The 27,827-nt window shown below is 42.1% G+C and overlaps 1 protein-coding gene across 1 annotated transcript in view; it reads right to left on the reverse strand.

The window, feature by feature from the left end:
• Positions 1-27,827, reverse strand: part of APPL1 (adaptor protein, phosphotyrosine interacting with PH domain and leucine zipper 1) — a 56,337-nt gene that overhangs the window by 14,828 nt on the left and 13,682 nt on the right. Inside the window, exons 4-15 of the mRNA XM_070738469.1 lie at positions 27,745-27,816; positions 24,305-24,392; positions 21,735-21,776; positions 21,212-21,270; positions 20,513-20,659; positions 17,794-17,876; positions 17,539-17,697; positions 15,259-15,447; positions 11,868-11,910; positions 9,621-9,677; positions 8,690-8,781; positions 4,585-4,767 (exon numbers count right to left, since the gene is read on the reverse strand). Of these exons, the coding sequence (XP_070594570.1) occupies positions 4,585-4,767; positions 8,690-8,781; positions 9,621-9,677; positions 11,868-11,910; positions 15,259-15,447; positions 17,539-17,697; positions 17,794-17,876; positions 20,513-20,659; positions 21,212-21,270; positions 21,735-21,776; positions 24,305-24,392; positions 27,745-27,816 (1,214 nt within the window). The remainder of the gene's footprint in view (positions 1-4,584; positions 4,768-8,689; positions 8,782-9,620; positions 9,678-11,867; positions 11,911-15,258; positions 15,448-17,538; positions 17,698-17,793; positions 17,877-20,512; positions 20,660-21,211; positions 21,271-21,734; positions 21,777-24,304; positions 24,393-27,744; positions 27,817-27,827) is intronic.

Genomic DNA, 27,827 nt, shown 5'->3' on the forward strand with positions numbered 1-27,827 from the left:
ACAGAGTGGAGAAAAACGGAGGAAACCCATGGAGATCCAGAGGGGAGAATGGGGCAGGAAAGAGTGCAGAAAAACGCAGGAAACCCATGGAGATCCAGAGGGGAGAATGGGGCAGGACAGAGTGCAGAAAAACGGAGGAAACCCATGGAGATCCAGAGGGGAGAATGGGGCAGGAAAGAGTGCAGAAAAACGCAGGAAACCCATGGAGATCCAGAGGGGAGAATGGGGCAGGACAGAGTGCAGAAAAACGGAGGAAACCCATGGAGATCCAGAGGGGAGAATGGGGCAGGACAGAGTGCAGAAAAACGGAGGAAACCCATGGAGATCCAGAGGGGAGAATGGGGCAGGACAGAGTGGAGAAAAACGGAGGAAACCCATGGAGATCCAGAGGGGAGAATGGGGCAGGAAAGACTGGAGAAAAACGGAGGAAACCCATGGAGATCCAGAGGGGAGAATGGGGCAGGAAAGAGTGGAGAAAAACGGAGGAAACCCATGGAGATCCAGAGGGGAGAATGGGGCAGGAAAGAGTGCAGAAAAACGCAGGAAACCCATGGAGATCCAGAGGGGAGAATGGGGCAGGAAAGAGTGCAGAAAAACGCAGGAAACCCATGGAGATCCAGAGGGGAGAATGGGGCAGGACAGAGTGGAGAAAAACGGAGGAAACCCATGGAGATCCAGAGGGGAGAATGGGGCAGGAAAGAGTGCAGAAAAACGCAGGAAACCCATGGAGATCCAGAGGGGAGAATGGGGCAGGACAGGGTGGAGAAAAACGGAGGAAACCCATGAAGATCCAGAGGGGAGAATGGGGCAGGACAGGGTGGGAAAAAACGGGAGGAACTCAAGTCTGGAGGTGGGGCATCCCAGCAGCCGGCGGCAGGTTCGTAAGGTGAAAAAAGTTCGTAAGAAGAGGCAAAAAAATTCCGAACCCTGGGTTCCTATCTTGAAAAGTTCGTATGACGAGGGGTTCGTATCATGAGGTACCACTGTATATATATATATATATATATATATATATATATATATATATATATATATATATATATATATATATATATATGAGAGAATGATGAGGCAGCAGCCATCTCGATCACCGGAACATAAAAACTTTAATAAAACAACTTAGCTTTCGTTAGCGTGCTGCTAACTTCGTCAGAGTTTTAAAATGCCGTGGGAGACAAACACATTTATAAAGCATTACTCAGTCTGCTCATAGCCCGCGTCACTGGGCCACACCCTTCCCTCCCCTCTGCAGCAAGCCTAATTGTAGGCTTAATCATGCTGGTTAAAGGGGGAACTACCGCTTTTACTCGTGTCTGTTGCTTATTTCCCTCCCCAAGGGAGGAGGTGGAGTTACGAGGCAATGCTTTAGAGGTATTTGATATTACTTCCTTCCACCCATTACCGTTGTTACTTTCTATGGTGGTACATGTCTGCTCTTGCAATTTTTTTGCCCATGCCCTCGTCCTAGGTCTGCACTGTTCTAATCCCCCCTTGTCCCCTGCGTTAAACCTGCATTGTGCCCCTCCCCCTCTACCTCCGTGTTGCTCCAGTATGTTCCCTTGTTTCCCACTAGGGGTTGCTCCACCCTCATTTAGCTGGTTTCTATGCCTGACCTGGAGAATTCTGTTAGGGGCTTTATCCAATCCTAATGATCTATCTCCTTTAAGTCGTTGTTGGTGCCTTAAAGCCTGGTATGCTGATGGCATATCAATATGTCTATTTAAAGAATTTTCGTTGGAGAACCAGGCTTCTTTTAGGAGGCGACCTCCCTTGGTTTCATCTCGCGCCAGAATCTCAGTTCCCTATGTGGGTGAAACGGCTAAAAGATTGAGAACTCGTATACACGAACACAAATTGGCGGTCCGACGTCAGGAACAACGCTCCCAGATTTGGACACACATGGAGGAGCAGGATCATGGCTTTGATTTCCAGGGAACTGAGATTCTGGCGCGAGATGAAACCAAGGGAGGTCGCCTCCTAAAAGAAGCCTGGTTCTCCAACGAAAATTCTTTAAATAGACATATTGATATGCCATCAGCATACCAGGCTTTAAGGCACCAACAACGACTTAAAGGAGATAGATCATTAGGATTGGATAAAGCCCCTAACAGAATTCTCCAGGTCAGGCATAGAAACCAGCTAAATGAGGGTGGAGCAACCCCTAGTGGGAAACAAGGGAACATACTGGAGCAACACGGAGGTAGAGGGGGAGGGGCACAATGCAGGTTTAACGCAGGGGACAAGGGGGGATTAGAACAGTGCAGACCTAGGACGAGGGCATGGGCAAAAAAATTGCAAGAGCAGACATGTACCACCATAGAAAGTAACAACGGTAATGGGTGGAAGGAAGTAATATCAAATACCTCTAAAGCATTGCCTCGTAACTCCACCTCCTCCCTTGGGGAGGGAAATAAGCAACAGACAAGAGTAAAAGCGGTAGTTCCCCCTTTAACCAGCATGATTAAGCCTACAATTAGGCTTGCTGCAGAGGGGAGGGAAGGGTGTGGCCCAGTGACGCGGGCTATGAGCAGACTGAGTAATGCTTTATAAATGTGTTTGTCTCCCACGGCATTTTAAAACTCTGACGAAGTTAGCAGCACGCTAACGAAAGCTAAGTTGTTTTATTAAAGTTTTTATGTTCCGGTGATCGAGATGGCTGCTGCCTCATCATTCACACATATACCTGGAACTCGCATTTTTAGGACTATTCTTGATATATATATATATATATATATACAGTGGTCCCCCGATTATCGCGAGGGTTCCGTTCCAGGACCCCTCGCAATGATCGGTTTTTCGCGAAGTAGCGGTGCGGAAGTAAAAACACCATCTGCCCATGCGCAGATGGTGTTTTTAATTCCGCCGCAGCAGCGAGGAGCCGAAGATTGGGGTTTCCCCGCCGCCCACGCAAACTCCTCGCTGCTGCCGCGCCCGCCGCTTGTCCGCCCGCCGCTTGTCCGCCGCCTGCCTGCCCGCGCGCCCTTTGCCCGCGCGCCCTTCGCCCGCCCACGCCGTTCGCTCGCGCCGCTTCCCAGCTGAGTCCTGAAGCGAACTTCCGCGTTTGGCTTCAGGACTCAGCTGGGAAGCGGCGCTGGGGTTTCCCCGCCGCCCACGCACACTCCTCGCTGCTGCCGCGCCCGCCGCTTGTCCGCCGCCTGCCTGCCCGCGCGCCCGCCCTTCGCCCGCCCACGCCGTTCGCTCACGCCGCTTCCCAGCTGAGTCCTGAAGCGAACTTCCGCGTTTGGCTTCAGGACTCAGCTGGGAAGTGGCGCTGGGGTTTCCTTGCCGCCCACGCAAACTCCTCACTGATGCCCGCCGCTCGCCCTCCCGCCAGCAAGAGGGGGAAGACCCAGGGAAGCCGCCCAGCAGCTGATCTGCCCGGCGCCATCTACGCATGCGTGGCCATAGAAAAAAGGGCGCGCATGCGCAGATGGTGTTTTTACTTCCGGGTTGAAAAATCGCCATATAGCCTTTCGCAATGATCGGGATCGCGAAACGCGGGGGATCACTGTATATATATATCTATATCTTATGTGTGTGTGTATACATTCCTCTTGTTATTCCTATTCTGGATTTTAGTTTTAATATGCATAAAATTATTAGGCATAAAATTATGAGTGAGATATTTCTTGCTTTAGCTTGGAAAGTTTCTAGTTATTTTTCCCTATACTAAAGACTTGCCTTAATATTACAATTACGGTAAGTATTCACTGGTCCCTAGTATTTAGGGCCTTCTAACTAATTTACTGAGGAACAAACTCTGTATACTCAATTGCTAAATGATAATTGTAAAATATATTGATGCAAAATGGAAGCTCCAGTAAGACAGAGAAGGGGCATAAAAAGGAACTGTGGACAATTGACAATTTATCTTCCTCAGTGGTATTACTCTAGAAGCCTAGATAATTTTCACTCACCTTTTTTTAGCTTAGGAAGAAAGCCATCAGAATGCCTTCACCACCTGGGTTGCCACATTTCTCTTGAGTTTCCAAGAGGAAATACCCAAGTTGCTGGGGCAGGCAAGCAAGCAATAGGAAAGGAAAATATACTTTTTAAAAAACAAAACAAAAACAAAAATAAAAAACTGAAGAATGCTCAACAGGACGAAAGAAGTCTGCTACAAGAAATAAAACATAGAATCTTAAGCAACATATAAATTTCCTAACTGGCCAAGATTTCAATTTTTTTATTTTAATGATCAGCTCATGCGGGTCTAAAAATCCTAGTATCTCAAGGGGTTAATTTAATAAAACACAGAAAACCTGACTCCACTCAATTCCCTTGTATCCAGAAATGTTTTAACATCAGATGATGCCAATCAATTTTCACTTTTAATTAGACATCTGAATAAGACTGAAGTCTTTGGCTGAAATTTCTAGTTAAAAGCAAACTCTGCTTAGCACAATCATTGTTAAAACTGGCAAAGGGAATAAGAACTTAAATTTGTGCAGGATTTGAGGTTCCTGGATGAAAGTAAGGGCTCTATCCACAAGGTTAAAGCATGATATTATTCTACATAGGTATTTAAGAGAGGTGTAAAATAAATAACCTTTATTTCTTGTATTCCATTTTTGTAATTCTCACCTGCCTGTCTGGCCTGGAGTTTTTACTTGGCCAGGCTGGTCTTCACTTACTGGAGAAATAATATCAAATTGTATAGGCGTATCAGGTGCAACGATTGAGTCCAAGGAAAGTGCGGACACTGACGTTGAATCAGATCCCAAAGATCCAGTGCTACTCGTACGATTAGTTGGAGGTCGAGACTGTCTAAAAAAAGCAAGAAAAGTAGAAAACATCTCAACCATCTTGCATTTTTGCAAAAAAGAACTGATCCAATTTAGAAGTCAAAGATTTTCTTACAAATAATGAAAGATAAAATTTTAGCCAAATAGAATGATCTTGACTAAATAATTTGAAGACAAATATCTTGTTGAGAGCAAATGTGAAACAGAACATACCATGAAATACATCTAAAAAAGAGATGCTAACAAACTGAACACTTCAGGCCATCCAAATGATGAATTAAATCTAGCAGGAATATTTAAAAGCAGCAACAACAAAATTTCTCAAATTAATATAAATGCCCAATAAAACTTCATGTTTTATTGTCAATTTATAATTTTTATTTTATAATTTCTGATGGTTGTGGCTTGAAAAATAAATTTTGTAGGAGAAATAAGCTAGAAATTACTGTCATTTTAAATCCCAAAGCTTTAATGAGACAATAACTAGAAAAAGCAAACAAGTGCCTAATTAAGGATCAGTGATTCTTCTCAGATTATTAAAATGAAATAGTAGGGAAAACTGAGCCAAATAAATTACAAATAGAAACTGAATGAAATATAACTGAAACCAGAGATTATAAGAGCTGTGTCAAAAGTAAGGTCATGATTGCTGTTCTTTTCTATAGTACCTGCTAATGATCAAATAATGTAAATCTATTTTGCCCACACATATAATAATCATATCACAGATTTCAGATTTAAAACAGGAGATAAAGTAACAACTGTACATTTTAATAGCAACTATACAAATTTTGGGACTTATTAACAGCAGCACTCTGCATACTTAGAAAATAATTTGAAAGATGTCCAGCAGCTCAACTTTATTAAGACTTTCACACAAACTAGAAAAGAGATGTTGTCTTAAATCACATTAACTCCAATGGGTAGATTCTTTAAAGCAGCAACACTTTCTATTTAAGCCTCGATAGATTGGGGTGTGTGCATGTTGTTGCTTTAATGAATGGCAAAGAGGTATTATGCTTAATAAGGTAAAAATTGATCTTCCAAACAATTTTTGAAGTATGTAACAGTCTTAATACATATTATGGAGATACATATTATTCTAGAGGCATACCATAGTACAAATGAATTAGAAAAACATACAACATGGCATCTGGAAGAATCAATGTTAACAGCACATGAATGGTGAAAAACTGCTTAACGTCTAAGGCAGATTCGTATTAAAAGGTACAGAATATTTTGTATGATTCAAAAAGTCTTTCAATGTAAAGCATTTTTAATAAATTATCAAATCATCAGTACTAAAATGTAAATTACTACTCAAGATAAATTTCAGAAGATTTTGATAATTTGTAATCTGTCCATGAATGGTAGTATATCTTCAGGTTTTTTAAATAATTAAATTGAAGAAGATATACATTCCAGTTGCAGTTTCATTGCAAAATTTAAATAGTTGTATTTTGCAGTAACCTTCAGTGAATCTCAGGACATGCCATTATTAAAAAATATTTTACAAAATCTATTTGATAGGGGAACCCTATACCAGACTCTTGGAAGGATGCCTATATTTCTTTAATAGCCAAAGATGAACTCGATTTAACTTTTGTGAAGAACTACAGGCTAATGTTTCTCCTTAATAATGGTTACAAACTTTTTACATCTATTTTAGATGAAATACTTTAAAAAGTTTTACAGGATTATATACATGTAAACCAATGTGATTTCTTATCTAAATAATAACTAAAAGATAACGTAACAGTAATTTTAATATAATTGAATATTTGCAACAACATAGAGACAAACAGATTGCATTAATCTTTCTGGATGCAGAACAAGTTTTTAACAATTTGAACTGGGCCTACTGTACATGTTTAAAGTGGTGAAAAAGATGGAGTTTGGATTGGGCTTCATACGGAGTCTGAAGTCCATCTATACACTCCAAAAACTTTGAATCAGGATGATCAGAGACTTTACAAAAGCAGCTGAAAACCAGAAGGGAACAAGACAGGGGTGTCCTTTATCTTCTTTATTATTTATTCTAGTGTTGGGTAGGGTATTCTAGGATAACAGAGCAAAAGGATTATAAATTAAAATGCAAATATAAATTACAAAATTATGTGCATTTGCTGATGCCTTGGTATTGATTGTGCAAGATCTGCTAGAGACCATTGAACATGTTAAGAGGAAAATTAAAATGTTTGCAGAAACGGCAGGTTTAAGAATAAATAAACCAAAGCCAACAATACTGGTTAAGAACATAAAGCTGGAAGATCAGAAGAAATTAGAATTTTAAACTTGTTTTAAAGTTGTGAAAAAGGTCTCTTACTGAGGAAAATTCTAAGCTTTACAAAAATAATTATGGTAAAATATAAAAGGAAATAAAATTGGATTTCAATAGATGGCAAAATTAGATTTGTTATTAATGGAAAGAATTTTAGTAATCAAAATAAATGTATTACCCACAATGTTATTTTTATTTCAGACTATATCAATATTGATTAGGTTCCATTTTCAAACAGTGTCAGAAAGATGTACCTAAATTTACTTGGCAAAATAAAAAAGCAAGAATTAAATGTAAGTTGCTACAAGACTCTAAAAATAGAGGTGATCTGGATTGCCAGATCTTAGATTATATTAATGATGCTTGTTGTCTGGTATGGTTAAAAATTGGATAATTTTTTAAAAATTCAAGGCTGTTAGACTTCAAAAGTTTAGATTTGAGATTTAGGTGGCATGCTTATCTGTGGTATGACAAATATATAAAATGCTACTCAAGATGAATCTAGAAGAAGAATATGGTAAAGAGTGTATGGTAAAATGGGGAAAAAAATTGGGTATAATATAATCAGAGGTGGGTTTCTCCCAGTTCACGCCGGCTCTATAGAACTGGTAACAAATTTCTGGTGACATCATAGAACCAATTTTGCCAGTGCTGGTCCATGGACACTGCCATGTTTTTAAAAGATCTTCCCCCCCCTTCTGCGCATGCACAGAAACTGAGTTTCTGACGTTGTACCTGTGCTGCCATCTTGTTTTTGGCTTTTTGGGAGAGGGGGCAGTACGCATGCATGCATGGGCAGGCCAGAGGGAGCAAACTGGCAGGGAAGTAAGTTAAAGCCCATCCCTGAATACAATGCTAGATAAATGGGAGAATATATAGACGACAGGACTATAATTCACATTAAATTATAGTTTGAAAGAAAGCTTTAATAAAACGATATATTATTGGTACTTGACCTCAGATAGTCCAGTGAAAATGTATAAAGGGATTTCTAAAAAGTGTTGGAAATGTTGTCAAAACCCATATGTTGCAAACATGTAAAAACCTACTGCATAAACATATCAATGGCAATGCAAAAATATTTAAGATACAAAATAATGAAACTTGATGTTTTTCTTTTAGGTGTCATGGACAAATCAATTGAAAAAGAATTTGGGGTGCTATTCCTTCACATGGTGACGGCTGCAATGATTCTACTTACCAGACATTTGGGGGCGGGGGGCGGAAGAGATGCTGACTGCTGAAGAAAGGATTTTGAAATTGACTGAATTTGTGGAGATGGCAAAATTAAGTGCTTTGATAAGAGATCATGGACTAGACAGCTTTATAAGAGACTGGAAACTATTTGTCGACTTCTAACATGCTAGATGTAATAATAGAGGGTTAACAGAGGGATCTTAAGATTAGTGTAATGTTAAGCTCAATCTGTTGGCTGCTTTTTCTTCTTTTATATATATATATAAATGTTAAATTTAATTTACCATTTTGTTCTTTTTTTGTACAGTATTTTTTGTTGTACAGTAGTTGTAGTTGCAGTTGTTAGGATTGAACGTATGTTTCTGTTTTGTTTCATTGTTTATTTGTTTTACAATAAAGCAATAAATTTCAAAAAAAATATTTTACAAAATATAAAACGTGTCTTTTCTGCTGTTTGGTGACTTACATAATTGGCCTCATGCTTTCATGTCTCTGCTGGAAGGAAGGTGAGGGAGTGACAGCCTCTAAAGCTGACTGATTTACACGGGCAGCAATTTCCTATATTGTTAGAAGAAAAACAAATATTGTTTCACTTAATTAGATCTAAATGAAACTAAATGATATACATGAAGATGTTTAATAATCACTGCAACAAATTGAGCAGACATACTGAAGTGATTTTTTGTTAGAAATGTGAATTTATGAAAACACAGCTGTTAATCATTTCTTTTGAGGAACACTGCTAAGTATACAGTCAGGACCAAAAAAATCAATTATTTGGGGTCTTTGGGCAATGTAACTCATTTTTTTTCTATATTCATCTGCCATGTAGAAAGGGCACTGTCGGTAGAAATTGACCTTCCCCCTTAAGCAAGCCATCATACCCAAAAATATTCTCCAGCCAAATTGGAACAAGGCCTTTAATGCCCATGGAAGCTTTTCCAACCAAAAATATAAAAATATAAACAGTGAGAAGAAAGAGGAAGCAATGGGAAAAGGGACGAAGACAAGAAAGTTGAGAATAAAAGGAAAATGATATAAAGTCATATGCACATGTACAAGAAATAGAAGAAGCAACATATATACAGTTGCATATTTTATATGAAATACAAACTCAGGATTGAAAACCCCATCTTCCACCAATCCAGTCTTTATTTCTCTTTTCTCTTTCTCAATCACTACATTCTCTGTAGTGCAATCTTTTTGCTCCATTAAAATGTAAATGCAGAATTAAAACCCAAAATTTCTCTCAATCTGCATAAACAATGAATTTAAATCTCAATATTTATTTCAATATTCCAACGTGCTCTGGAATGAAATGTTTCTTCAAATTTAAATATAAGCTTCACATCAAACAATCTTTTGTTTTTTATATTAAAGGAGTACAATTACCTTACCTCTGGGTTTTCGCTGAGGTAAATCTGTTTAGAGATATTGTTTATTGTGCATATCCACTGAAAAAAAGGTTTAAAATATAGTTAGGTTATTTTCTGCTCATTATATACTTTGTATTTCTAGATTATTGTTAAGAGATAAAAAACATGGTAAATGCTTTAGTCTGGTCAAAAGAATAACTTTTATCCTTGGAAATTAACAAAAATAGGTGCCAGATTATGGATTTTTTTCAGATAAGTAAATCTCACCTTGCCCTTAGCCTGTAACTCTCCAATAACAAATAAAAAATACCTGACATGTTAACGATCTTTGCATTCACAGACTAAGTTAACAACGTGCCACACGCAAGATATTTACAATTAGTTTAGGACAAAGGAAACTTGTGACTTTCCAGATGATACTAAATTCCATTTGTTTCATGCTGGGCCTGTTCCAAATTGTGGTTCTACAACACTGCCACAGAAGCAAAAGAAAAAAGTTCATGCATTTTTTTAAAAAATAAACTTTAAATAAAGTTTCCATCTGTTTAGTTGAATTTTTCTTCTTGATTTTTTAAATTCCAATAATAGAAGTGAGAAACCACAGGCTTGCTAAATGTGAAATAATCCACACAATATGTAGTTGTAATACTAAACCAGCAATGTGGCACATATGAAATTATTTTCCCTTCATTGATTACTCAACACTGAGAGCAGCAGGTTTCAAACCTATTTTAAGCTCCTTGTTACAGGTGAGAACCTTCCCCTTTGCCTTTCTTTTAGCTTGAAAGCGGCACAATTTTCCACTGTTGAGGATTTTCAATTTCATGAATTGAAAACTACCTAAATCTAAATTTCATCTCTGAGTGGTAAATCAAAAATTGCTTGTAATCTAAATTCTTTTTTTAAAAAAAATGAGGAAAAACTCCGCCGTTCTTGTAAACGAAAGCCTTTAAGCTACAAACCATACAATGCTCTGGCAGCCTTCCCTTTTCCATATCATCAGCATATAATTATTCTGCTCTTTAAAATTGTATTGATAACTCACATCACAAATTTAATATGGAAACCATTGAAAGGGGTTGTGTGCGCTCCCTGTCAGCCTTTGGAATATTTGGACTCAGACGATGAAGGTGAAATGGAACCTGTCAATTTACCTGATTTAGGAGATGAAGAGAATTTTAGTGAGGAGGAGGCTGAGATGGGAGAGCAGCTTTCAAGTGAAAGCATGCAGGCAGATGTATCTTCGGATAGCTCAAGTTGCCAAGATACCAGATGGATAGATTCAAAATTCAGAAGAGTGCGGAGACGCATGGAAGAACTTGGTGGGAGGAGGTTTTAAGGTGCATTTTAGAGCGTAGTTAATTAATTAATTATATCACATCCGGAATTGGATGGAAGCAGAAGCTGCTTCGTCAAATTTGTAATCCAGCTAACCGTTATGTGAGTTTACTATTGTGTGATTTATTGCCTTTCTAATCAGCAGAAACCAGCTTAAAGATTAAGGAATGCTTTCTAGCAGTCAGTGAAGTAATTAAAAAGATAAATGACCTGGTTTATCATCAGAACGAACCAAAAGTATTTTGCTGCATAACGGAACTGTATTTTACTAGAATTTAAGTAGAAGAAATAAAAGAAGTTTTAGTGTTTGAAAATTAAGTGTCTGATAAGCAATTATTATCAACAGTCAGCCGACTCCAACCTGAATCAGAATAACAGGTAGTCTTTAATTTATAAGAATTAAGCTAGTGACCATTCAAAGTTACAATGTCTCTGAAAGTGATTTATGAACATTTTTCGTGCTTATTACTATTGCAGCATCTCTATGGCTAAATGATCAAAATTTGGATGCTGGACAACAGGTACATATTTATGACAGTTGGAATGTCCTGGAGTCATGTGATCCTTTTGCAGCCTTCTGACAAACAAAGTCAATAGCGAAGCCAGATTCATTTAATAACCCTGTTACTAATTAACAACTGCAATAACAAATGTGCAAGAAGGCTGGCAAAATGGGGCAAAATTCACTTAAGAACTCTCTCCATTAGCAACAGAAATTTGGCCTCAGTTCTGGTGAAGGATTACCTACTCATGTATCATATTTTCTTAATGGCTTTCTATTATGGCAATTGCCTTATTTTATTGCAGAATAAAAGAATGGAATCTGATGGCACATTAAAAAAGTGTTCTATTTATTGTAAGAAATGTTTTCTCCTTAAAGCCTCTCAAAACATTTCCTAGTTTCAATAATTATTCTCTTAAAAAGCTTACCTCTTCATAATCTTTTCTGCTCTCAGCTTGCAAAATTGAAGACCTGTTGGACCAGGAAATAAAAGTAAGAAACAAACTGAATTATATTTGATAAACAAAGCAAGGGAAAGAAATGTTCATCAAGTTGTTGGCTTTAATATGTCAATATATGCAATTCTTTATTCACTATACTGTTTGTATAATATTTATCTTTGCCTTGTAAAACTCAGGATATTTCATTTGAGCTATATTCCAGGGGCAATTATCCACAGATATATCTCAAGGAGAATTTATGTTGTTCGAGTTTGTCTTTTGCTAACATCTCTCAGTAAAAACCAGTAAGACTGCACAGAATGAGAGGAAGGTACCTGTGAGTGATTGGATTGGGTGAATGTGCACGATTGTGTGGGAATAGATGGGGTCTTCTTAGAAATTTGTTAGTTTTATAGTATTTTTGTTAGTTTTATAGTACAGTGAACCCTCGATCATCGCGAGGGTTCCGTTCCAGGACCCCAAGCGATGATCGATTTTTCGCGAAGTAGCGGTGCGGAAGTAAAAACACCATCTGCGCGTGCGCAGATGGTGTTTTTACTTCCACTGCCACCCGCCCTTCGCCCGCCCACCCCGTTGCTCGCGCCTGGGGTGCGCGCGCGCTTGGGGAAACCCTAGCTCCGCTTCCCAGCTGGGAAGCGGAGCTAGGCTGCCCCAAGCTCGCGCGCGCCGCCCGCCCGCCCACGCTGTTGCCGGCTCCGCTTCCCAGCTGGGAAGCGGAGCTAGGCTGCCCCAAGCTCGCGCGCGCCGCCCGCCCACACTGTTGCCGGCTCCGCTTCCCAGCTGGGAAGCGGAGCTAGGCTGCCCCAAGCTCGCGCGCGCCGCCCGCCCGCCCACGCTGTTGCCGGCTCCGCTTCCCAGCTGGGAAGCGGAGCTAGGCTGCCCCAAGCTCGCGCGCGCCGCCCGCCCGCCCATGCTGTTGCCGGCTCCGCTTCCCAGCTGGGAAGCGGAGCTAGGGTGCCCCAAGCTCGCGCTCCAGCCCACCGCCGCTGGGGTCTTACCGGGGCAAGAGGGGGAAGACCCAGGGAAGCCTCTGCCCGGCGGGGAAACTCCACCATCTACGCATGCGTGGAAGGGCACGCATGCGCAGATGGTGGAGTTTACTTCCGGGTTGAAAACTAGCGAAATAGCCCTTTCGCGATCCTTGAGGACGCGAAACTCGAGGGTTCACTGTATTTTTAAAATAATTAGATTTCTATACATTTTACTGCATTGTATTTATTATGTTGTACGCCGCCCTGACTCGGCATAGAAATCAATTAAATAAATAAACAAACAAACAAACAAACAAACAAAATTGCATTTTAGGCTGAGGGGAAAACAGGAAATTAGAAAGAAAAAACTGGTAGAGAACTTTCCTCTCTAACCTGAAAACAAGGATTGAAAATACTCTTAACATTTTAGAAAGAAAACAAATAAGACAGTAGACAGGATTACATATGAAAATCTAAATACTTAAATCTCCTTCAGACCAGAGGGGCATATACAAAACTTATAAGGTTTTGACAAATAAATAAAATTATAAAAAATGTTTTAAATTCCCTTTAGAGAGCAAGAGCAAGTTCTGATTAAATGAGTTGATTTAAAGTACAGTGATCCCCCGCTCGTTGCGAGGGTTCCGTTCCAGGACCCCCCGCAACGAGCGGGTTTTCGCGAAGTAGCGCTGCGGAAGTAAAAACACCATCTGCGCATGTGCAGATGGTGTTTTTAACTTCCGCAGCGCTAGCGAGGAGCCGAAGATTGGGGGGCGTCGTGGCTGTTTTAAAACGTCGCCGCCGACATGGGGGGCTCGCTAGCACCCCCCCGAACCCCCAACCCAGGTTTGGGGGGGTGCTAGCAAGCCCCCCATGTCGGCGGGGATGTTTTAAAACACCCGCGCGGCTTTCCAATGAGTCCCGAAGACAAACGCGGAAGTTTGCCGTTTGTCTTCGGGACTCATTGGAAAGCTCCGATCGTTTTAAAACAGTTGCGCCGTTCTCCGCTGACTCCTGGCGAACTTCCCCGCTTTAGGAGTCAGCGGAGAACGGCGCGCCTGCTTGGCTTTGCTCGCCGCTGCAGCCTACGCGCGCTACGATCTTCCGGGCCAGCCAGGCTCAGCGGATCAAGCCCGGCTCCTCTCGGCCCAGCATCCCGGGCCAAGCGGCTGCCTTCCGTCACTGAGCCTGGCTCGCCCGGAAGATTGTAGCGTGCGTTGGCTGCAGCGGCGGCGACATTGCTGCCGGCTTGGCTTCGCTCGCCGCTGCAGCCAACGTGCGCTACGATCTTCCGGGCGAGCCAGGCTCAGTGACGGAAGGCAGCCGCTTGGCCCGGGATGCTGGGCCGAGAGGAGCCGGGCTTGATCCGCTGAGCCTGGCTGGCCCGGAAGATCGTAGCGCGCGTTGGCTGCAGCGGCGAGCGAAGCCAAGCCGGCAGCAATGTCGCCGCCGCTGCAGCCAACGCGCGCTACGATCTTCCGGGCCAGCCAGGCTCAGCGGATCAAGCCCGGCTCCTCTCGGCCCAGCATCCCGGGCCAAGCGGCTGCCTTCCGTCACTGAGCCTGGCTCGCCCGGAAGATCGTAGCGCGCGTTGGTTGCAGCGGCGGCGACATTGCTGCCGGCTTGGCTTCGCTTGCCGCTGCAGCCAACGCGCGCTACGATCTTCCGGGCGAGCCAGGCTCAGTGACGGAAGGCAGCCGCTTGGCCCGGGATGCTGGGCCGAAAGGAGCCGGGCTTGAAGATCGCAGCGCGCGTTGGCTGCGGTGGCGAGGGCTTGCGATGGAGGGTGAAGGAAGCGGCCATGGGAGGGCGAACTGCCTCAGGGAGGAGGATCGGGCGGGACCAGGTGGGGGCTGGAATTTCTCCGCTGGGAAGAAGCGGCCAGGGCGAAGGGCGGGCGAGCGGTGAAGGGCGGGCGAGCGGGTGCTGGGGAGGGCTTCTCGCCCTCCCGCCAGCAAGAGGGGGAGCGAACGGCGTGGGCGGGCGAAGGGCGGGCGAGCGGCAGCGAGGAGTTTGCGTGGGCGGTGGGGAAACTCCTCGCTGATGCCAGCAAGAGGGGGAAGACCCAGGGAAGCCGCCCAGCAGCTGATCTGCCGGGCGCCATCTACGCATGCGTGCCCATAGAAAAAAAGGGCACGTATGCGTAGATGGTGTTTTGACTTCCGGGTTGAAAAATCGCGAATTACCCTGTTCGCAATGGTCGGGGACGCAATAACCGGGGGATCACTGTAATAGAAACTTGTCTTATACATGCCAAGTTTTCAATCTGGGAAAGATTTATTCTTCCTTCTCTCCCACCTTTCAAGAAAAACTGAAGGGTAATAGGAAGTACTTTCTAATTGTTTCTGCCTTACTAAAAACATGTAAGAAATGGTAAGAATACAAACTTTTTCCCATCAAAAGATGTTATTTGAAAGCAGTATCTTCTGTCTTCACAATCCACAGCCATTACGGAACAATTGTCTATATCCATTACAAGCCCTCCAGCAACTTCACCTCTTCCTTGGCTCATTAGGTTTCCACCCTGTGTGAAATAAAACTGTCTGTCCCAACTGGAGGACACCAGCCCTGTTTTACTGAAGTAAGAAAAAAGAAAAACTGACTTAGTCCAACAGAGCAGCTTCAAATCTCTAATGAAAAAATTATAAGCTTTGGACTAGGAGATAGGTTCATATAATGGAATGCAATTACACATAGATTATTTTAGTTCAGCAAGAAATACTAAGAGAATATAGAACAGTGCTTAACTAAATTTCTCAACATACTGTCTTATTAGCAAAATTGCTCTCTCTCTCTCACACACATTCGTGTATGCGCGCACATGCACATGCACACATAAACAGACTCCTTGTTTTAGCTTTAAGCTTTATATTCTTACTCTACAGCATACCTGTACTCAAAACACAGGAAACTGTATCTACATTCATACAGCAAAGATGTAACTTTCATACAGCTCTTCTTGGACGTTCAAAGATATAAATACAGTGGTACCTCTACTTACGAACTTAATTCATTCTGTGATCAGGTCATTAAGTAGAAAAGTTTGTAAGAAGAAGCAATTTTCCCCATAGGAATCAATGTAAAAGCAAATAATGTGTGCAATTGGGGAAACCACAGGGAGGGTGGAGGCCCTGTTTCCTCCCAGGAGATTCCTAGAGAGGCCCCACGGACACTTCTCCCCACCTTTTATGACCCTGTTTCCTCCCAGGAGATTCCTAGAGAGACCTCATGGAGGCTTCTCCCCACCTTTTACGACCCTGTTTCCTCCCAGGAGATTCCTAGAGAGGCCCCATGGAGGCTTCTCCCCACCTTTTACGACCCTGCTTCTTCCCAGGAGATTCCTAGAGAGACCCCATGGAGGCTTCTCCCCACCTTTTCCAGTTACAGTTTTGGAGGCTCGGGTTTGTAAGTGGAAAATGGTTCTTGAGAAAAGGCAAAAAAATCTTCAACACCCGGTTCTTATCTAGAAAAGTTCATAAGTAGAGGCGTTCTTAGGTAGAGGTATCACTGTATACTTGCCAGATAGTGAAAAAACACTTATAGGGGAATATTAAAAGTATGGATAAAAATTATATTATTTACATCACCAATAATTTCAAAAATGAAATATTGTAATGCAAAAATATTTTGGGCCAGGATTCAAAAAGGTAATTGTCAGACTCATCAGCTTCGGCTTGGCGCCATGCTGGCATCCTGCCATCAAAGGACTAGAGTGGAGAAGTGGGGACAAATCGCCCCTAAACCTGTGGGCATCTATGTGGGAAATAGGGAGGGGGAGTATGACAGCTGAGGAAGAGCAGATCTACATGGAACCAGTTCATGCCAGGCATCTTCAAGATTGTTTACCCTGAGCATGGAAAGTTAGCAGCCAAAGCATTCTCAAAACATCTCAGTGACATCATATTGACTGGACCTGGACTTGTCATGGTGGGGAGGGACAGGGAATGAAAAAAATAGTTTTCTGTTGTTGCGTGGGAAACTCACATTCCACCTGACTTTACTGTAACCAGCATCTCTTATTAAAAGTACTTTTCACTCTAATCAAATGGCGCTAAAGAATCAGACCGGGGCAAATCTGACAGTAATATTACGGGCAAACAAATTTAATTTTTTTGTGTTACTTTATTTATTTATTTATTTAATTTATTAGATTTGTATGCCACCCTTCTCCGTAGTACTACTTTACTTAGTATCTCCTGCTGACCTTAAGCTCACTCGTGAAATTGTTGTGAAGATGAAATGGCAGAGATCACTAGTGCTCCTTTGAGCTTTGGGGAGGCAAGAACAAACAAATAAGTCACTGCAACCCAGAGACAGATGCAATCCACTTTTAAAGTTTCACCCGTTTTAAAGAGAAGTTGCTGCAACAAAAATAACAGATGAAGGAGCAGCTGTTCTCCCAGGTGTATATATCGCTTCCAAGGTTTCTAGCCAAACTACCCTGAGACAACTTAAATTATAATATACTGTGGCAAGAAACATCATAAACAAGATCATGAATTTAATGACAAATCTGTACTGTACGCTGGTTGATACTGGACAATATTTTAAATCTTAAAAACTATTAACAACTATTAATTATTTTTACGTACAACACAGAATACAAGACCCTTGTAATTTATAACCCAGGCTATTGAGGCTTATATGTATCTGAAATTGTTTCTTACTTTCTTGCATTTAGATAACCAGCCTTGCGTGTAAGGTTTCTTTGGACCAAAAATTTTGTAGTATCAGGATCTGGTAAATAAAGTGGATCACTGGCTATTTCCAAATCTTCTATAGTTTGTTGCATCGTCTCTACTTCATGATCCATTTCCCTGCGAACACTAAAACCATATTTTTTTTAAAAAAAGTTATTCACAGTAACTAAAAATATTTTAAAATAAACAACATTACTTTTTAGAGAAAAAAAAAGAACTTACTCCTGCACACTTGTTCCAATATTTGTTAAAAATTCTTCCAGCTGTTCAGAAAGGTTTTCTGAGCCCATCTTAAAGAAGTTTATCTTTTAAAACAAAATTCAGATACTTATTTAGTTGGAACTTACAGAAGCTTAGATCTTTCTTTGGAGACTAAAAACATACCGTATTTTTCGGTGTATAAGACGGACCGGCATATAAGACGCAACTAGGAAAAAAGAATTCTGAACCAAATGGTGTAGTATAAATACCAGTGTAGTAGAATACCTTTTACAACCATGTATACTGTTTAAAACCATGTACACTTTTTACAAACTTCAAACTTGACACCTTCAAGACTTGTGGACTTCAACTCCCAGAATTCCTTCACCAGTGATACTAGCTCAGAAATAGGAACTGAAGTCCACAAGTCTTAAACTTGCCAGGTTTGAAGACCCTTGCACCCCTAACTCAAACAAACAAACAAACGAGGACAATTCATTTTGTAGTTGTTCCTTTAGTTACAGAAATGGCTAGTGATAGAATCATTTACAATTACAGTTCCCTGCTGAGGTTGTCTTAATATTACTACTATACCATGAGGTTTTCAAAGACCCCTCTCTTGACTATTCCAATTTTCACAACTGAAGTGCATGGAAATATATGGTGATGATGATAAACCTGAAATACTCCTTAAAAGGAGTGTTTCTAGAGCAGGGATCTCCAATCTTGGCAACTTTTAAGACTGTGGACTACAACTCCCAGAGTTCCTCAGCCACCTTTGCTGGCTGAGGAACTCTGGGAGTTGAAGTCCACAAGTCTTAAAGTTGCCAAGGTTGGAGACCCCTGCTCTAGCATAGCATTTCTCAATCTTAGCCACTGTAAGCTATGCAGACTTCAACTCCCAGAATCCCCTGGCTAGCCTATGCCATGAGAAGCCCCACTCCCAGATAAAAGCTGCAAATCCATCCAGTTCAGAAACCTCTGAACCAGAAATGAAGAGGGAGGCACCTTTTGTTAAATCCGAGAGGATTCAGTAATATGATCTACTGGATCCTTCTCTGAACTTTCAGGGATTGTGTTGCCCTACATTTCAGAAACCCCGTCTGCTGGGGACCCTTTCTCAAGAGCTCATCTTCTCTTCAAGAATGCCAAAAGAGCAATGCAGATACCAACTGCCCCCATTTTGAGTGCCACAGTCCAGCCTCATTTTAATCCGGAGTCGGCTCGATTCCAGAATCCCGGCCTTCTTGAGCAAGCAGCATTCCTGGCGAAGGAAAATGAGAGCGGGCGGATGGTTGTTCCAGGCAGCCATGAGTGGATTTCACCTCCCCCATCCTGGGAGGAAGCGGCCTAGAGTATGAGAAGGCGGCTTGGGGTGCGCCAGCAGTGGCCCACCTGCCCAGAAACGTCCTCTCCCTCAGCCAAGCGGTCCCGGCACTGCCCGCCGCAGCGGCAGATAGATCGGGCTGTCTGCTGCAAGCCGGAGTCCCAGCTGGGCAGCGGGCTTGCGGGGGGGGGGGGGGCTTTTCTGAGCCCATCCAAGTGCGGCAGGCAGGCAACAGGGCGCAGTTCGCCGCTTCCACAAAGCTCCCTTTTTGGCAGAAGTGGGTGAAACGTGGAAATGTATCCCCCTGGGATTCCCTCGCCAACTCTCCCAAGGCTGCCGGGCTTACCTTTCCCCCGCATTTCCCCTCCGCTCCCTCGTCTGCGTGTGTATGCGAAAGAGAAAGAGAGCCGGAGGGGAGGAACCACCTGGACACAAGCAGTGCCTGCGCTAATTTCCAAGCCTCCTCCATGACTGATTCTGTCTGGAAGCCCCGTCACCTCCCCCAAAAGTGACGGCGGTGGAGGTTCTCAGGTGTCCTCTGCCGCTGCTGCTGCGTCTTTTACCTGGCCGAAGATTGCCGGAAGCACCTGTGTCTGCCTTGCACGGAAGGCAGCGCTCGGGCTCCATTCTCCCCACCCCAAGAGAAGAGCGCTGGTCCTAAATGGAAAGAAAAGCGCTTTTGGAGCGCAGAATGAAACAGGGGGGTGCATGGAGTGGGGGAGGAGACGGGGCTCCCAGACAAAGAATCAATCATTCAGGAGACTTGGAAACTAGTGAAGACGCTGCTTGTCTTCTCCCTGACACCGAAGGATATGCGCGGCCAGTGGCGGGATGGCCGCAGCGGTTGGCAAAGGGCACGCCAAACAAAGCTGTCTCAGCTAGAGAGAAACAGCCCCCGCCCAGCCCCTGCCACAACCGCTTTTCCGCCTGATGGGAGGGCTCCTCGGGCAATGTCTCCCGGTCTCCTGCAGGGAGGGAAGCAGCCAAGGGCTGCTGGGTAGCCTCAGGGACAGCTGCCGAAGCACGGGAAGACTGCTGCCGCCGCCACTACTGACCACTGTCCAATCCCCCCCCCCCACGCAGCATTCGATGTATAAGACGCACCCAGTTTTTGAGGCACTTTTTTAAAGTAAAAAGGTATATATTATACACCAAAAAATACGGTAATTCTCCTTTATAGATATTAAATCACAACATGTTTATAATTTTCTATCAAATTACACTTATGTGCTTACTTTTCCAAAGAGAGGTTAACCATTTAGTACTTCTGCTTCATTTCATTGAATTTATATAGCTGCTCACATCACACAAGGTTTAGGTTTCGGTTTGGTAGTATTTTAATACTTTGGACGTTCAAAATATTTTAATGTAGTATTCCAAAATCTCCCCTTCACCATCCACTTTGGAATTTACCTGAGCCTGCATATAGCCTAGTAAGGGTTCCAACATAGCAATTTTCTTCTTATACTGCAGTGTATTTAATGCACAGAAGTAATGCATCATAGTCTGATGTTGTTTTTTCCGAGAAGTATATACATCTTCTGTAGCTTCATATTTGACCTTTAAAAAATATAATTCAAAGCAAGCACTTTACTATTAAAAGGAACAATTGCCTTGCAATGATATGAAAAAATCTAAATTCAATTTTTTTTTCCAAAATACATTTTCTCTTCTACTCATCTTCTACAGATTTGTAATTGTAAATATATCTTCATGGAAAGTTCTTTTTAAAATAGTTCCCATTATGATGTCACGTGAGATTTTATTTCTTTTCCAGAGCACTGTATGAACTGCTTGGCAAAATGTATTAAATATTACATTACCAAGTGAAGGCTGGGAAGGGGAGAAGAGAGAGAGAGAGAAAAGCAGCACTGCTACTGCTGAGATCTCCATTTTGCTAATTAATGTGGAAGATGTACAGAAGGATATCTCACTGAATAAAGACACTGATAACACTGGATAGGAACATGTAGCTGTACTACATATATTTCATTAAAGATTAGCTGCATTCACTAGAATCATCACATAATTTTAAAGATAACTGCAAAGCAATGTAGACTTTTTACATTACTATAGCACGAGTTCTAAATGCTGGATTAAAGTTTCACAAACCTTCTCATTTTCTCTTTTTTTTGAAAGTCGACTATATCTGGTAATCGCAGTATCATGATCTGAAAAAAACAAGTTCTATAATATTTAAATAGTAGCTACAAATATTACAAGTGTTGAAAGCAAAGAGCAACTAACACTTCAGTGAAGCAGTAATTCAGGCAATTAGGCTAATTTTGCCTTTTTCAAAATCTGCTTCCAATAACTTCATAAATGTTTTTATCATTTCAAGACAAAGTCTATTGTACTGATGCACTGATTATATCAATATCTTTTTTATAATGTCCTATAAGAACAAGAGCTTACTTATAACTTTCCCTCAATTACCTTGTATAGTTAATTTCTAAGATTAATTTTCTTTAATTTTTATATTGAAAAATAGTTTTTTTTAAAAATAGCAAAATTTGTCTCTGAAGACAGAAATTGCTTACCGGTAATAAAACATTAATCTTGACTGTTTATATTATAATCATGCAAAATCAAATAAAAAATAAACCATGAAAGTAATTTCTAAAACATACTTTACCATTGCTGGAGATCTGGAAAACCTCTTTTAAAGTCAGAATTTCTGAAATGAACATAAGAAATATGGAGTGTTACTGTAGTTCTGCTGTTTCAATACAATATGAACAAAATTTGATTCAATTAATACAGGTCTTCAGCTGACCTACATTTTAGGGACCATATGAATTGTTTTACAAAGAGAAAATAATTCCCTGAAGTTATGGGATTGTATCCAATAGGTGAACTGTTTCTTCTTGTTTTCTCCTACACTTCTCTGAAAAGCCTTTCCCCAAAGTCAGGGGCTCTCTTTTAAATGTCATGTCATTTGAGATCGTAAACTTGCTGTGGCAGAACTCTTCACCTGAGTTTTTTTAAGGAATTCAGAAGGTCAAAACAAAATAGCCATACAAATTTATTCAAATTTAAGCCTATTACTTCAGTAAAACATACACAAGATTACAGTTTCATATTTCAAGAGGATTAATACACACATATTACTAATGCATAAGTATTCACTCCACTGAACTCAAGGGATTGCAGCACTACATTCTGCTCAAACACTGTTCTGTACAGGCAGAAATAGATCCCCCCTCCCTGCCCTTGTTCTCTGCTCTCTATCCATTCAACTTTTATTTCTTTTTATTATTGTATTCGTGTATTCTTATTATATTCTTTTTCATTGTTTGTTTTATTGTTCTATTTTCTTACTACTGTTCTGTTTACTCTCCATTTTTAAATTTTTATTGTTGTTTTTATATTTATTGTTGTAAGTCATCTATTATTTGCAAAATAGGCAGCACATAAATGCAACAAATAAAATAAATAATAAATGGAAACAAGAGGTCACTCAAATAACCAGGCCCCAGAGATAAAGGGCTTTAGAGCTAGCAACCACAACCTTGAATTCCTACCAGAAAGCCACTGGCAATCACTGCAGTTTGTGGGTGCAACGAGATGTCTATATGGGTGCAGCATGAGATATCCATTGCTATTTGTGCCACTGCATTTTGTACCCACTGAATACTCTATATAAGGGCAGCCTCATGTAGTCAACACTGCAATAATCCAATCCTGAGATAACCAGAATATAAATAGCAATCTGAGGGGCCTTCCTCGTTGAGGAAGGATGCAAATGACACAGATGTGTAAAGTTTCACCTGACCTCAGGAGATGAGCAGGAAACCCCCTCCCCCCTCTAAAAAAAACCTGAGTACCAGCCTTGAATGAAGAAATACAATTATTTGCAAGAACAATAATGGAAATGTCTCCACCAAAAGGCCCATTCAGTCTATTTTATTTACTGTACTCCATTTTTCAGCCCCTAAGTCCGTGAGGGCGAAACTATGGCACATACGGGAGGGCACACAAGACTTTGTCCTGTGCATGCACGCGCTGGCCAGCTGATTTTCAGCCTTTGAAAAGTCAGTTTCATTTTTTTTTAATATATTTTATTAATTTTTCATAAAATTGACAGACAGACATACATTTAACATATAGTTGGGGTTACAATTACCCCACTTATCTTAGAAGTCTATTTTAATACAGAAAAAGAATATACTAATAATTCATAAAATCAACATACTAGTTTAAATGAAAAGAAGAATTTTGTTTTATGTAATTTAAATATTATAAAAAGAAAAAAAAAGAAAAAATTGTTCTAAAATATTTAAACATTTCCATATCATTTAAATTTTATTTTATTAAATGTATGTATGTCTGTTTGTCAATTTTATGAAAAATTAATAAAGTATATTAAAAAAAAGAAAAGAAAAGTCAGTTTCATCCTCTGGGCGCTTCAGGGAACTTTCCTGAAGCCCCTGGGGCAAAATTCCCCCAACAGACAAACCGGCAGTTTGGGAAAACGCACTTCCAGTTTGCCTGTTTGGGCTTTTTTTTCACCTACCAGCAGTGGTGGGTTCATACCGATGTGGTACAGAGAGCCACACCAATATAAACCGACTGATTTTCTGTGGTTCCCCCCCCCCCCAGCGTCTTTGTGTGGAAGAAGCCCTCAGCTGGGCTTCAAACGAAAAATAAAGGTCAACTTTATGACAATGGCAGGCGGAAGTGCTTCTTTCACACAGAGACACCATTAAAAAAAAAAAAACAACCAGTGGGTTCAACTGTTGCAGCTCTATGGATCTTACCGATAGGAACCCAACACTGCCTGCCAGGCTTCAGAAAGGCCTGTGTGCATGCACAGGGGTCAGCACGGAAGGGGGGATGCATGCAGGGGGGAGGGAAGGGGACACGTGCACGCATGCTAGTACATCCACCCACATCCTTTTGGCACGCGAACCAAAAATGTTTGCCATCACTGCCCTAAGTGGATGGATGGATGATAGATACAGGATGGATGGATGCCTTGAGACTGCTGGAAGTTGTAATTCAGCAGCTTTTTCAGGGCAATCACTTATGCATTCCAACCTTTATCATTCCCTTTTGCCTAAAACTGTTTTCAATGAAACAAACATTCTTAGATTTGCACTGAACTTCAGGGGGCCACTATAAATGGAATATACTGTATATTAAATATTGTTATACAAAACATTGTCCAGCAATCTGTGATCTTTGTGACAACAATTACAGTACCTTTTATATCTCTTTCTTTGAACTGTGTGATAGGAAACATCATGGCATCTGCTAATTGAGTTGATAGTACCGCATGACAAGAACTGAGCTAAGAAAAAGAAAAAACCAAGTACACACAGTTGCCTAAAATGTAGACATTTTTAATATTTCATGGGTTTTACATATGTGTGTAAAAAATAAGAAAAAATGTCAATTGAAGCATGGGCTGCAGAAGCAGCACAGCCTGGCATGTTTACATCTGTTCTTTTTTGCACAAGTGGATAAAAAACAAAATATATATTGTTTAGCATTATTATTTATTTATTATTATTATTCATTATTTAGTCTTATTTTAGTCCGATGTAATCATTTATTACATTCAAATAAGACCCAAAAATGCAGTATGATGAATCATTATATAATCCTAACTTTTAGGCAGAACAAATCTGCATTTTAATATCTCCATTTGAGAAAGTGTTGGTGCCTACCATTAGGATTATGCCATTCAAAAAATGTTGTTTGAGAAAGGGAGATGACCTGGACAACAATATGCAAGAACTAATATATAATCAAATAGGATTGACATTCCTTAAATCTTAAGAAGCAAGATTGTATTTGGAAGAGATCTAGGCAAGCTCTTCCCTGATAGAAAGAAGAGGAAGTAAAATACAATCAAACTTGCAATTATCTTGCAATAGATTATCTCAATAAAATATAAATTTTATTCTCTTGTATAGTTGATTTTCTGGCCTGGTCTACCTAACGTGACTGACAGCTTGCAAGGTATGAAGGTTATAGACATTACATGTCATCTGTAAAACCTGCTTGATAATGATGCAAAAGAGGCAGCAGTCATAGCCAACACTAGTAGCAGTGACGTCGGAATGTATAATTAGCCAGTTGTGGAAGCCAAATTTAGACTCCTAAATAGAAGATCAAAACCAGGAACACCAAGAGAGCAGTGTTAGAAATGCTGTTTGTTTCATGCGTGCACCCAACCAGATAGGCAGAGCACAGGGATTTTAATGCAATTATGGTATGACGGCACCAGATGGAGATGCTTAGATTTGTTAGTCATTGTGAAACATTTCTAAAGAAACAAAAACTGCATAAAAGGAATGTAGGCTATTGGCACATAAAATCTAAAAGGTCACAGACCAGTTTTTAAATTGATTCCTGGGAGGAAATTAACAGTACCAATCAATTCAAAACGGTGCACACTTTTAAAAAAACAGTTAGGGTCAACGTTGTACATGGATGCTGATCATGGCAACCAGAAGATAAAATGGGAACAAGACAGTCATGAAAAAAATTAAGCCAACAACTTTTCAATTTTTTTAAAAAAGGAACAGAATGCATAGTTGTTTTAATACAATGCTAGAAATCTCCAAAGAATGTTGTAATTCTTGTAATAATGGAGAATTTGGATTGTCCTAATAGAAACTAGGTATATTACGATCAGGTTATGACAGAAGTCACAATAATGGTCTCATAGAATAGCTGATCTTGAAACAAATAGAGGGGAAGCAAACCTAGATTTTATTTTAAGGGGTTACAGTGAACCCTCGATCATCGCGAGGGTTCCGTTCCAGGACCCCACGCGATGATCGATTTTTAGCGAAGTAGCGGTGCGGAAGTAAAAACACCATCTGCGCCTGCGCAGATAGTGTTTTTGCTTCCACTGCCGCCCGCCCTTCGCCCGCCCACCCCGTTGCTCGCGCCTGGGGTGCGCACGCGTTTGGGGACTCCCTAGATCCGCTCCCCAGCTGGGGAGCGGATCTAGGGAGTCGCGCGTTGCTGGGGAAAGCGCGCGCGTTGCTGGGGAAAGCGCGCGCGTTTGGGGACTCCCTAGATCCGCTCCCCAGCTGGGGAGCGGATCTAGGGAGTCGCGCGTTGCTGGGGAAAGCGCGCGCGTTGCTGGGGAAAGCGCGCGCGTTTCGGGACTCCCTAGATCCGCTCCCCAGCTGGGGAGCGGATCTAGGGAGTCGCGCGTTGCTGGGGAAAGCGCTGCGCGTTGCTGGGGAAAGCGCGCGTGTTTGGGGACTCCCTAGATCCGCTCCCCAGCTGGGGAGCGGATCTAGGGAGTCGCGCGTTGCTGGGGAAAGCGCGCGCGTTGCTGGGGAAAGCGCGCGCGTTTCGGGACTCCCTAGATCCGCTCCCCAGCTGGGGAGCGGATCTAGGGAGTCGCGCGTTGCTGGGGAAAGCGCGCGCGTTTCGGGACTCCCTAGATCCGCTCCCCAGCTGGGGAGCGGATCTAGGGAGTCCCGAAACGCGCGCGCTTTCCCCAGCAACGCGCGACTCCCTAGATCCGCTCCCCAGCTGGGGAGCGGATCTAGGGAGTCCCGAAACGCGCGCGCTTTCCCCAGCAACGCGCGACTCCCTAGATCCGCTCCCCAGCTGGGGAGCGGATCTAGGGAGTCCCGAAACGCGCGCGCTTTCCCCAGCAACGCGCGCGCTTTCCCCAGCAACGCGCGACTCCCTAGATCCGCTCCCCAGCTGGGGAGCGGATCTAGGGAGTCCCGAAACGCGCGGGCTTTCCCCAGCAACGCACGACTCCCTAGATCCGCTCCCCAGCTGGGGAGCGGATCTAGGGAGTCCCGAAACGCGCGCGCTTTCCCCAGCAACGCGCGACTCCCTAGATCCGCTCCCCAGCTGGGGAGCGGATCTAGGGAGTCCCCAAACGCGCGCGCTTTCCCCAGCTGGGGAGCGGAGCTGGGATGTCCCCAAGCGCGTGCCGCCCGCCCGCCCACGCCGTTGCTCGCGCCGCCGCTGGGGTCTTACGGGGGCAAGAGGGGGAAGACCCAGGGAAGCCTCTGCCCGGCGGGGAAACTCCACCATCTATGCATGCGTGGAAGGGCACGCATGCGCAGATGGTGGAGTTTACTTCCTGGTTGAAAACTCGCGAAATAGCCCTTTCGCGATACTTGAACACGCGAAACTCGAGGGTTCACTGTACTATGGTTTAAGTATTATAGAACTGACAGAAACCAATGACCATAATACTATTTTATACAACATACCAATGGAAGACTGCACTGTCTGCAAATTCAAACACTATCATGTTGACTACAAAATAGTCAGTCCTCCTGAGCTCCTATCTGAACAGCAAATATATTTGCAAAGTTACATCTTATGTATTAAGTATGGACTGTTCAGAAGTAGAAGCCTTTACTCATTGTCACTCATACCATTGTCACTTTGTGAGTAGATTATCCTAATTATATATAGAATGGCAACATTTTCTGAGTGCCACAAAATAGGATCTTCTGAAAGATATTTGGGGAGTAATAAGATTATGTTACCTTGAATGCCTCAGATTGATTGTCTATAATGGCATTATTTCTGGTTTTTTGGTCTTTGATATTAATATTATGAACTGTTCAAAGTCTTTAGAAATGGAGAGATATAAAAGTTGCATGCATGGAAAATAGGCTGATGGGTATTTAGAAAGGAACACTTACTTCATCTATCACTTTGGCAAACTGTTGAAGAGTAGAATTCATAACTTCATCATCACCACCCAAAGGAAAGCGCTACCAAAACA

This window comes from Erythrolamprus reginae, chromosome 2, assembly GCF_031021105.1.
Source record: "Erythrolamprus reginae isolate rEryReg1 chromosome 2, rEryReg1.hap1, whole genome shotgun sequence".
Lineage (NCBI taxonomy): Eukaryota > Metazoa > Chordata > Lepidosauria > Squamata > Dipsadidae > Erythrolamprus > Erythrolamprus reginae.